The 12,896-nt window shown below is 39.8% G+C and overlaps 1 protein-coding gene across 2 annotated transcripts in view; it reads right to left on the reverse strand.

Annotated features, from left to right (window-relative positions):
- The window catches only part of st6gal2a (ST6 beta-galactosamide alpha-2,6-sialyltranferase 2a), a 42,106-nt gene that overhangs the window by 10,621 nt on the left and 18,589 nt on the right, over nucleotides 1–12,896 (reverse strand). Inside the window, exons 2-7 of one of the 2 annotated variants that reach the window (XM_046403461.1) lie at nucleotides 12,555–12,611; nucleotides 11,370–12,469; nucleotides 6,345–6,442; nucleotides 5,450–5,551; nucleotides 1,825–1,999; nucleotides 916–1,686 (exon numbers count right to left, since the gene is read on the reverse strand). In XM_046403461.1, the coding sequence (XP_046259417.1) occupies nucleotides 1,607–1,686; nucleotides 1,825–1,999; nucleotides 5,450–5,551; nucleotides 6,345–6,442; nucleotides 11,370–12,378 (1,464 nt within the window). In that variant the 5' untranslated portion in view covers nucleotides 12,379–12,469; nucleotides 12,555–12,611 and the 3' untranslated portion in view covers nucleotides 916–1,606. Of the gene's footprint in view, nucleotides 1–915; nucleotides 1,687–1,824; nucleotides 2,000–5,449; nucleotides 5,552–6,344; nucleotides 6,443–11,369; nucleotides 12,470–12,554; nucleotides 12,612–12,896 lie in introns of those variants that run through there. The other variant, XM_046403460.1, reaches the window with a different exon arrangement.

Genomic DNA, 12,896 nt, shown 5'->3' on the forward strand with positions numbered 1-12,896 from the left:
GACAGAAATTATTTTTGAGATTTTGTCGATTTATTATTTGTAATAAAGAAAATTCAAATAATGGACACATCTGTAACAACAGAGAGGGGTACTGTGTTTGTGCATCATGCTGGATAAAAATAAAATCTACGCATGTGGCCTGTGGCAGAATTCAGAGCAGGTTAATTTACTGAACATGTAGCCTAATGAAGGTAACATGACAACACGTAACATGAGTGCTGACCTTATAATTTCATTAATATGGAAGCAGGCAGTGAATATTTTGTTTTCAAAGCAAAGCCCTGCCAAATCTCATATAAGCCATCTAATCAGTGACTCATTTATTTATGCCAGTGGACCAGAATATAGTTAGCTGTAACAAAAGCTCGGCTGCCTGGCTTGCAACACAGCAGATTAACTGCATTTGGGTTGCTTTGGTTTCAATAGATCAAAGTGAGAAACGTGTCTCGTCTGTGGTTCAACTGTGTAAGTAAAATCACTTAGTGTTGTCTGTGGTTGATTGTTTTTATATGTTTTCTTTCTGTTCAGATGCTTTATTACTTATCCTTTGCACAAGTAGCCGGAATAACTTGATGTTTTTCTGTGTGTTTTGCCAGTCAAATGTCTGACTTTGGAAACAAACAAACAAAACAAAAAAGTAAAAAAATTAAAAACTTGCCAGTAATTTAAGAGCTTCTTTGGATTCTTTAAACGTTGCTTTTGAACATTTAATGGTGGACTTCCAGGATGATGTAGATAATGACCTTTTTTTTTATTTTATTAACTAATACTTCATTGACTATTATAATAATGTTTATAAAAATAATGAATTTAGTGCAAGCTTAATAAAAAACTAAGATAATGAGTAAGAATGGAAAAACCACACAAGAATTAAAAATATCTTTTTATAATCACTACAAATACCTGATACTTGTGTTTTATTATCATGTGTCAGAGACCTGAAGCCATGTTCAATTGTACTGACAGAGACAGAATTTTTGGACTACAGTTATAACTAAATTATTGTGACAAATGTACACACACACACACACACACAGAATATACTTATATGTAAAAACACACATTAATAGTTCTACAAAATGTAATGAATAATTAGTTATAAATACATTAAGAATAAACAGGCCTAAAACAAAAATGTGTGCAGTTTATTTCTTCCATTTACTAATTTTTGTGATTGTCATTTTAATTTAAGAACAAGCGAAGGGATGCACGTGGAAGCTAACACAAAGGCTTACTTCCCTCTGTTGTCAAGCTGATAACACAAAATGTCGTTTAAGTTGTGGTGTCGTCAAACATGTTGACAACATAACATTATACCGAGGCAATGAAAACATGTTCTTACATTCAATATCAGTGAAAATATGATTAAATGCTGAGGGTAAAATATAAGAATACTGGTCCGTCAAGCATAAACAAATATACCTGCCGCAATTAGATGTTTTATCTTATCCTGTTGTGTGAGAGAAAAAGCATGCCAAGATGTCTGAAAGAGAGTAACATGAAATATATGCTGACATGTTGAAGAGTCTCTAAGATGAGCTTAGTGGTTACATTTCCACCATCCCCTGTGCAGATGTGCTGCTTTGGAGTGCCTTGCATAGCCACGCTACATGCTGATAATGTCACTGTACACGATGAAGATTAAAATTTCATCATCTCTTGGTATATGTGCCCCGAAGCCTGTAGCTACACCAGGAGCAAGACAGGAAATTGAGAGATAAGAGCACACACTCAACTGGAACACAAGAAGAAACGTACACTGCATGCACAGTCGCTGTGTGTATGCATGTGTGTGTGTGTGTGTGTTTGTGTGTGTGTGCTCACCTATGAAGCCAGAGGATGGAGGGTTGGGCTGGATATTCTCCTGAGTGTTGCCCTGAATCACATCCCAGAGTCGCCACACATAGCTGGGGTGGAGGATGTAGAAAGGTTGGCTAGGATGGAGCTTGCGGTGTTCCACGTATGGGCCAAACAAGTTGTAGTCTGGACTCTCATACCACTGGCGAAGAAATGGGGGGGGTGTGACAAACACATCAGTTTAGATAACAGTGAAATCGAATCTTGCATTGAAAACACTGACTGATTCTCATTTCATTGAGTTTCAATTCATTCTTCCCCACTCTGGTCAAATAAACATGTTTTATACAATTTTAAATGTGAAAATGAAATCAATATGGTAGCCTTGGAAAGCCAGAGTTTCAGTTCCCCTCCTTATCACCTTGACACAAAGACCGATGCAAAAGGGACTGTGACGACAGCTCTGGAGCCAAGCGGGGCCGTTGGCTTCCACTCTCCACATTTTGTGGATAAAGTTATGGATTATTTTATGGTTTAAAACATTAAGGAAAACTTCAGAATATTGTTAATGACTCAATATGGCCCAAATAACCTCCTCCTGGATCAATTCTTCATGTACGTTTAAAATTTATTTAGAATTTTGTCATCCTGATTGTGCATACTGTGACTTTGGATGTTGGTGTGTTCAGTACACAAAACATTTATAATTGTATGTCTTGCTGTCCTGTGGAGGACAGAGGACTGCTTTATCTAAGCACATATACATATGCTACACAAAGTGCAAAGTCTCTAGAGGCAGTTTTGCCAATTTTAATATTGGGTTGTAAAAAATAAAATAAAAAAAGACTTAACTAAATCAAAATAAAAATTAAGTATGAGTATGTACTTTTATGAGTGCTTGCCGAGAGGAAAAGAACATTTGACTGATTTCAACATGGAAAAGCACACTTTGGGCAGGTTTGTGTAACTGTATGAAACAAAAAGAAGCTAAAGAGGAAACTGTCTGCTATCCCTCTGATCTGGCCTAGTTTCCCGTTTCTGGTGAACTGATGGACAGAGCGTGTCTTCAGTAGAGATAGAGAAGATTTCAGCCAACATTTCCTAACATATAAATTGTCCATGGACAATAGGACACATGGACACATCCTGTCAGAAACGATAGATATTGTTCTTTTCTTCATAGATTGACAACAAATAACGACGCACGATGTGATCATGACCACTGAATGTGAACATATCCAGAAGTTGTACTTTTTAGTTCTCTTCAGAAAAACTTTATATAAAGTCCTGCAGAACATTTCTCCTGCTGTGCTCTGTGGCTCTGCACCACGAGCAATTCAACTCACATATTCTTCCACAGTGGGTGGGATAATGTTTTATTGACATTATTACGCTTATGTCTTTGTTGTCACATTTAAACAGAAATAATGTATGATATACGCAGCACGTATTGAATAAAATAAAACTAAAGTTTATATAATGAAATAACATAACGTTGTGTGCTGGGAGAGGGTGCGTGGCAGCGCTGTAGTCAAGATCACCTTAATCAAGACCAAGACCAGAGCGTATAAAAACCAAGTCAAGGCCAAGGCCGAGACAGAGCAAGTGTACTGCACGCCCCACACTTACGATGACACTAACTAAAATCAACTTGACTATCTTTATTCAGCGATCCTTTTCTATGTTGCATCATCCGCCTAGCACGATTGTCCAGGCATCAGGTGTTCTGGGTAAATCTTGTCTCCCCCTATAAACCACCGATAAGTACAGAACACGTTTAAAAAATACTGCGATTTGCTTCAACCAGCATCACTTGTTCCATAGGCCTACCAGAAGCAGAATCCTTAACCGGAAGAACCTAACCTCGGCACAGACTTCTCTCAGATCAGAACCAGAGGACAAAGTCCTCGCCAAGAGACAACATGACTGGCTTACTTTACAGGTCATGTTTACCCTGGAAGAGATGAACAATCTCCTCACAGACTGTCACTATGCATAGTCTAGAGACAAACCCTTGACACCGGGGCAGAATAATCCCCAGGTCCGGTCCGGGAGTTCAGGTAGTCTGTCTTCTTTTAAGACAGGATACTGAGAGAGTGAGATGTTTTAAAAGGATGAGGGAAATGTTGTGCATTGATAGCGTAAATGTGTCCCTTTTGAGATACTGTCACACGTGCATGTGCATGTTACTGTAATCCTCAGTCCTGATTTCAAACTAAATTAATGCGTGCAATTATTCCTCGTCTTCCGTTTCCTCGTTATCAGCTGTTGTACCAAACAGCAGAATGAGTATACAGCAGATCCTTTATGCCAAGGACACTCACTGTAACAAACAAACAGGACTAAAATATCATTGAAATGGAAATGGTGGAAGGAAAGCATTCAGTGTGTCACTTACTGATTGAAACGAAGGTAAGCTATAATGAATTTCTTGCTGTACAAATACACTGTGCTTTGTACTGTGATTACTTTAATGCAGAAAAATGATGAAACAAATCAAAGCCTGTATAATGCATTTAAATCAATAACTTCATCAAAAACTGACTTGAATTATTAAAGACAGTTTTTAAACGAAGCACCCATACCACACAATACGTTTATGATACCGAGGATCCATTGCGCATAGTGTTCAACTGTGCATGTATCACACCTTTAGTGAAGGACAAAGGCCAAAATGTTCTCACAATTGTGAAGTCAATGAAACATCAGAAAATAGTGAAAATGACTCTCTAGCGAAGGAGACTATTCAAATAACAGGAAAAGTTAAGCAATGAGATTGTACGAGGCCACGAGACAGACCGACCACAAGGCACCACAGACTGACACCAGAGAAAGAACATAGTCCAATCAACATTCCTATTTCATTAAAGGCAGTAAGGATGTATAGAGAAAAGGTCATGGGTCTGTGAAACACATTGTGTCCTACATGAGAGTCCCATTACTCTCATTCCAAGAAGTCTTTTTGGGTCACTGTTGGCTTTTTTCAGCTGCAGGTTTTCCAGTAACAAGAAGCACTCTGCAGCTACATAACAATATGCTGAATGAGAGACACACTAACTGACCATCTGTTAAACACATAAACAGGGATGCACCTCCACATTGTAACATGTTAATGTATGATTCGTCTAGAAAACGTTGAATGAGGAGGTGACAAGGCTTAACAACCCCGACAGAGAGCTAAAATTAAAGCCTGAGAACTAGTCACTGTTCATTTAAAAAGGACAAGTGGGTCTATTATTAGCCTGTGAAAAAAATGAAAACGCAAATCAGTAAGAACAGACAAAGGCGTTTTTAATATTCCAACATAATGAAAATTGGCAAAGTAATTGAAATCGTTCCGAGAGAAGAACACACATAGCATGTCAATCGAATTGAAATACTCAAGTGTGGTTATTAAGGTTATTAACCTGAACGCATCAACGTCAGCGGAAGTCTAAGATCTTATTGATTGTGGGAGAGGACCATGACCTGAATAACAATTGTCAGGAAGGACAAAGAAGAAAGAACAAAAAGTGTGAAAAAAATGAAAGAGGAAGCCAGAATGAAAAGATTTTGGACAGTGTGTTGCCTATACTGACAGATTAATGAACTGCTGGCATGAGCAACAGTGTCATTTGCTCAAAAAAAAAAAGAAACAAAGAAAGAAAAATACCTTCTGCAAATTGACGGCATAAGGTGCAGGGTCCCAGGCCACCAGAGTCACATTCTTGTAGATTGAGCTCATGTTAAATTTATGCTTAGGATTGGCTAAAATCTGTAGAGGAAAACACACAGAATAAAATGAAAACAAACAGCATCCAGTCAGACATCAAGCCAAACAGTGTATTAGCAATTAGCAATGGCAAAACCTCCTTTAAGCATAACAGTTCTGCATTTTGGCAAATAGGCTTGTTCACAGCAGCTGATTAGCATAGCCGAAGCCTGGAAACAGGAGGAAAAGCTAACCTGGCTCGCCAATAAACACGCGGCATTTCTTTAATTTAATTCTTACAAAACTGAAGGGTAAAGACAACAAGTGAGTGATTTCACGGATGGTTATGGTGCCACACTATTTCTAGGATGGCGCAAAAACTGGCATTTATCTGCTGCTAACTGTACAGATTAAACAAAGGTGAAAACATTTCGAATATCAAGCTCTGAAGGTACTCTGGACAGACCAAGACTTTTTCTTATTCTCCAATTTTAGTTCTTGGTTTAGTTTAGATCATCAAGGATCACAAAGGTTAGAAAATGTGTCAAAACAAACATGAACTATCCTCAAATAAAATGTGCATATTCTAATACATATTCCAACTATACAGCGATATGATGTGCAAATAAATCTACAAATGTGTGTTCACAAACCGTAAATAAATAAACAAACAAAGATAAAATCAATAGAACAACGTTTCACTGCCTGTGAAAAAAGAAAAATCGAAGTCAAAGATGATTTATTTCAATCATGTGTCCAGCATGAGTTTCAGTTTGAGTGACACAGCGAAATGAATTCTGTATGTTTTAATGATTTATGATTATTATGCATCGCAGAAGGACGGACTCTCACTCGCCTGCGAATTGATAATGCGAATAGTCGTTTTGTTCCCCACGTCTCTCTCATATCCCTCTGTAGGTGCAGCGTTGAACCGTAAAACTGCATCATGAGTGTCTGAAAGGCAAAGCAAAGACCAAGTCAACTGAAGCAGGTAATGCATGGAAAAACATGAAAAAATCTGAAGGGGTTTTTTTATCATTGTTTATTTTTTATTTTTTTTTTGCTATTTTCTGATACAGTGCCAACCCCCACCCCAATGCTGTTCCTTCCAAATACCTCTCCACCAAACAGTTTAAAAACTTTTAAAAACAGTTTAAAAACACACATACACACACACACACACACACACACAGGTGTTTTCGTACTCACATCAGATCTGAAGCCCACTGCCATCAAAGTTGGCAGAATTCACTATGACAACATGGTGACATACATTATAATCACAAAGGCTCTCAGCAACAACACCTGGCTGACTCACAAACTTAACCAAAGTGCTCTCTAGTGGTTGGCTCTCGTCACTGATGAGCCGCCAAGCCTCGCTCTAACATGAAGTCCCCTCAGCAACATGAAATGCTCAGCTTGATGGATGTTCGGAGTAATAATTAGAAACTTGTAATGTCTGCCTGTCAGTAGATCGATCTGTCAGTCCAACAGATCCTCCTGCTGCGTTGATCTGACAACAGAACGAATGATGCTCCAGCTTTTGAACCGATACTCCTTCATCACTGCCACCGGCTGTTACAACATCAATTGGCATTCACAGCAACGTTACTTGCTGCAAACAGTCAGTGAATACGTGCTCGACACGGAGTTTACCTTCCTACTCTGATATAGCGTGAACATGTCTCTGTTCCCTGAAGGGCTACACCAGATGGATGGATTTTCAAGAAGGTTCTCAAAAGGCAGCGATTGTGTTTGGTGTTTACATCCTGCTGCTAATCTGAGGGTAGCTTCACTGGAGAGGAATGACATTATTCATGTTTCAAAGAAGCTTCAAAGCACAGAAGGTTTTGTAATTTAAAAAACACTATTCGTATGCTTTATACGTTTCACTTTTTGTTTTCTTTTGTGAAATTCATTTATTTTTGTATTTTATGAGGTTTTTCCATTTTATGTGATTTTCTTATCTTTTAATATTTATTTGGTCAATTCCATTTTATCATACCTTCACATTTCCTCTTATCTCTTATTAATCATTAATATAATAATACAATACATACAACATACATACATACATACATACAATATTTAATCAATACTTTGTCTTATTTCAATTGTTTTCATTTACTTTATTTCATTTTGATTTTCATTCTAATTTTTTTTTCATGTTAGTTTCATGTTGTTAGTGTGTATGCTATGTACATTATTTGTGACGATGTTTGAATGCACTCACTGCTATCGACTGTCTTGAGACAAGCCTGTTTTACTCTCATGTTTGCTGTCAGTATTGATGGGGTAATGATAAGCTGTTCACAGCCAACAGCCTTCACCACTTTAGACCTTTGGCTCATTGATCCTTTCTACAAGCCAAGCACCGGGTCAAACATGTTACTTTTAATGGTTGAGTTTTTATCTTTTTAAAAACATGTTAATTGACTTGACTTGTTAATTGACGTGAAATTGCATTATGTGTATGAATTGCACTATGCAGATAAAAGTGTGTTTGCCTGCGTGCTACATGACTGAGAAATGGTACAGAATAATCTCATTTCAGTTTAAATTAGCTCTAAGCTTTTCTCTTTTGTTTTGTTCTCCCCCATCATCCCCCGGTCCTCCCCCAAACTGAAAAACATTCACCCAAGCTTCCTGACCATCGCTGACCCCAATTAGGAGCCTCTCAAAGCACCCAGCTGTCTGACTTTTCTCTTCACAGAAACCACATAAACAAACCTTACAATAATTTTCCACAACTTGTTGAGTCTGCAGCTCATGTTTTGTGTTTCCATCATTTCCCACTTCACTTGTTTATCGGTTTGACCTTAACCTGACCAGGATCAATATTCCACCCTCATCTTTTTTTTTGCAATTATCTTCTTATTTCTCTGTGTGGAATTTCTCATGAGTGAAAACTACTTCACTAAACACCAGAATCACAGCCGTGCATCTGTATGCCTCTGTGCACCAGTCATGCTGTAGTTTACATCCATGTCTGTCCAGCCTCATAATATCAGTAGTGACTGATGGGAAGCTCATGCAGAGACAATCAGATGAAGCTCAGTATCACCAGAACCAATGAGGTTGAAGTGGATCACAATGCTCCGAATTTGGATGTTGTTCTAAAACACGGATGTTTCACACACACCAATCTGACCAAATGTGAAATATCTGCCGTTCTGTTCCTGAGCTATGGTGCTGAATAAAGTGTGAAAAGTGTGAGTGAACCAAGAGATCAACATGTTAAAGAGCTGAGAGATGCTCCTTTTAATAGTTGAAACCTTTCTTGATCTGTGACAGAGGAAGGGAACTCAAATGAAATCACATCCACTAGTCTGATTCAGGTCATCTGCGTCATCAGTATCTTCTCAGTGGCCGAACTGGCAGAAAGTACATGAAGCTTGTGACACATTATGTGGTTATTCAACCTCAGTATTACACAAGCATTATTCATAATCTAATCTAAATAATAAGTTTAACTGATTGAGTACTAGTGGGTCCATTTATCAGTGTCTCTGAGATTAAACGTGAACTCACTGCTCTTGTGTTGAAGCAGTTTGTCCACGTTTGACATGTTACATTTTTCTTCTAATGAATTTTTAAGTTTAATATCAACACCCCTTAATGCACTGCAAACGCAAAAATAATAATAATAATAATAATGTCTTAAGAAAACACAGAATAATAATAAAAAGTGATGAACTGGGACATGCTTGTTGTTGCTATGGTTCTTCATAGATAATAGAAAAAAAAGAATAGATTTGTTTCAAGTTTAATGCCACACGAAGATGTACGTCTATCGTTTATTGAGTTCAATAGAGTTTATCGAATCACCCTTTTTGGTATAGTTAACAACACAATCCCAGTGAAAATGGGTGAAGTCTTGTTGTTTTTAAGCTGTTGTATCTCAGTGTCCTCAGGTCAGATGTGCTTGCACATCTACCTTTTCTTTCTTACTATCACTGGAGGCAACAATTCAGAAATTTCCAAATTCAAGTTGAAACAAAACAGCTAAGAGTAAAAGGATAAACACTATAAATATTCATAAAGAGAATGTTGCACGGCATTTAGCTGAAAAATTCTACAACATGTTCCTGTTACTGTCTCATCTCATATTGTAATGGGGATGCAGCTCATCGTGTTCACCACACGATGGCAGCCACTCCTCACGCATGACACCAAACCAAACCAAAACCTCAGCTTCAAAGCTCTCGCAGGATGAAATCGGTGTCATGCAGTACAGCAGAGTGAGAGGAGGTGGACGGAGTGCGATCAATGAGATTTGATTTCCTGTTCAAGCTGAGTCTGAGAATTAATGCAACAAAGTCAAGATTATCCTACCCTGTGAGGCCTTTCCACAATAAATCAGCTCTCTAACTTCATCTCATTCATCAAGTCACTAAGCTTCCTGTCAAGCAAAACCTCCTTTTTAAGAGTAGATTAGCATGATGATGACACATTGAACCAATACCAGGCTGCCGTTTCACATAAAGAAGTATGTGATTGCCCTCAGAGTAGACAACTCTTCTATATTCTCAAAATGACTCTCTGATGGCACATGTGAGGCTTAAAATCGCTCTTTAACAAAAGAGGAAGAACAAAGATGAAAGTATGGTGTTGAGAAGACACATTCACTTCCTTTGTCTATGAGCATGTGCATATGGGTCACATTACTGGCCAGAAATCAAAAACAAACATGGGGGATGATGATACATCAACAGAGATTTAGAAGCACCTGCAGAGTTTAAGTCCTAAGCCTGCTGCCCAAAACTGAAGTCTGCTTCTCTTTACTTTGTGACTTAAACTGAGGAATAGTCAGTCAGTCTTATCTTCTTTGTACCTCAGTAATAACAGCAATTAGAAATACCAAAAAGCTCTTAATATTTATCATATATGCATGCACTGGACTTTCTTTTGTCTGTATTTCTTTAACCTTTCAAACCTACAGCTTTATAAATCAGCCTTCTTTAGCAACAGACAGGCAAGTGAAGGCATCAGTGTTAAAAGACTGCAGCGCTGATGGTTTCAGTGACACAACACCACACTTTAATTCCACTGCAACCACAAAGTCAAGTAGACGTAGTCAAATCATTTCTGCTTCTAATTCAGGGACAATGTTAACTGAGACTTCTACCATCTATAAAACACTGTCAGCATATAGATATTACAGAAATATAATGTATATTCATATCACAGCTGATGGTTACGCTGAACAGCTGAACGCACATCTAAATGCAAGGAAGCTATACATGATGCAAAGGAGCCTGATTGGTTACCAGAGGGGGCTCTGTTTTTTTCAAGTGAGCCATCTGTCACTGACTTCACACTCTCCCCACTAACCGAAGAGCTGCCAAAGTTTCTAAACCAAGAGCACACACACATTCAAACACAAAGATATACAGTCTACTAGGCACACACTCAACTCTGCTCACAGTCAACATGACAAGTTAATCAGCAAATGTCATGGAAAAACTGGAGCCAGTCATTGCAGATGCAAATGGATATTTGTGGACCTTTAAAATCAACAACTTAGAAGGACAATGTACTTAATGCATATGAGATCACCTTAAAATGTTCGAGTTGCTGACATACTGTATATATATATGTAGTTTATTCACTAGTATGGCAAAACACAGCTGGATTCACTTCTGTTCAACTACAGTTGTTGGCAGGCTACAGGAAATGTCTTAATAAATAAATAAATGTCTTTTTTCATTTAACAATACAGAAATTTTAAATGTAAAATGTCGCCTCATACATCTAAAAAAAATATGACTGACATTAGATAAAGATCTGTTCAAAGACAGTTACTAGCTAGGTATTCAAAAAGGTATGCAGACATGTGGCCTCTTGTTGCCCTGTGACAGGCCAACAACTCACTACTCACCGATCTCTTTGCCCAGTCCTGAGCGTAGGATGGCACCGGCCGAGGTGACCACCGCACAGGTCTTGAAACTGCTCCGGCCCTGCTGTCTGTGCAGCTGTTCCAAGGGAAGAGGTGGCACAAGATGAGCCCAACCAAGCGAGGAGAAGGGCTGCTCCGACCCGTCCACTGTCCTCAGCTGGGCCTGGGCTTTCATTTGACACAGCAGCTCCTCAGCACTCTGGGTGGCCCTGCGGCGCCCCTCGAAGGTGACGTTGTGTTTGTTGGCACTGACGTACTCCTTCATGGCACGCTGCAGTCGAGGGCTCAACATGCCGGCAGACACGCGGCCCCGCCACATCCGCTGCACCACAGAGGCTGACTTGGAGAAGTAATATTCCTCCAAATCAGAGGAGTCAGCATCAGCCTTCCTGATTGCTGTAGTCCTCATCATGGGTTCTGTTTCTTCTTCTTCATTTTCCCTCTCGTCGTCTTCTTCTTCGCCTTCCTCCTCCCCACCATGGTAGCGTTTGGTGCCGATATGGTTTTGGTACTCCGTGATCTGGGAAGTTCTCTCACGACTCTGGACTACAGGGTCTGAGTGAGAACCAACATTTTCTGTACCAAAGGAGGACCAGGCAGCTAGGCTCTGTGGATCCAAGTAGTCCTGGTTGCTGGCCCCCGGGCCATCGTAAACGGCATAGGGAGCACTGTTGGGGCTGCGGCTCACCTCCAGGCTGAACTCTGGGGTTGTGGAGCTTGCAGAAGGCTCTGGCTCTGGCTCATCTCCACGGTAGGCTGTAGTTAAGACCAGTTCAGGTCGGGACACCAGAATCGTGTGCTGTTGATGGGAGGCCTGTATAGAGGCCAGGCGACGGGTGTCAGGGTGCTGGGAGAGTAAAGAGCCAGCAGAGGTCAGAGGCTCATTCACACGAGCATCCAGGAAGTAAGAGAGGAGGGCGAAGAAGAGGAAAACCCAGGCCAGCATTCCTGCCAGCACCAGCCTCCGCCACTGCCTCATGCTGGACTTCATTACCTCTCACTCACATACACTCCTGTTAAGCTGGCCCACCAACAACAAAGCCCCACGGCCCACGGACTCAGCCCGGAGGTCAGCTGGAGGGGCCTATGAAAGCAGAGAGCTCAGAATGAAGATGCTCAGGGGAGGAACAAAATGGGGACCAGTAAAGCAAAGATATGAAAGGCTCACCTCAACTGATGTTTCTATTTCCTCATGTCCGTGCGTCCTCCAGGACAGAACAGGACCTGAGAGAAGGAGTGGTACAGATTAAGAGGAGACAAGAGTGGATACATGGGGCAGTGTATGCATGAAAACCCATCACAGGAAAAGTGCTGCTGCAGGGCAGAAGATGGCAGCTCTCCACCCTGGAATATCTCTTAACTGGAATCAAATTTACAGGTTCCTGCATAACTTAAGTCGCAACGAGAACTAAAGAAGACACCACATCAGCTGGGTTTAAATGTCCTCGTGGACAACAAAGATCACAAAATATAAATCATTTCAGGAAAACTGAATTAAAAAAATATTCA

This window comes from Scatophagus argus, chromosome 11 (genome assembly GCF_020382885.2).
Source record: "Scatophagus argus isolate fScaArg1 chromosome 11, fScaArg1.pri, whole genome shotgun sequence".
Classification (NCBI taxonomy): Eukaryota; Metazoa; Chordata; class Actinopteri; family Scatophagidae; genus Scatophagus; species Scatophagus argus.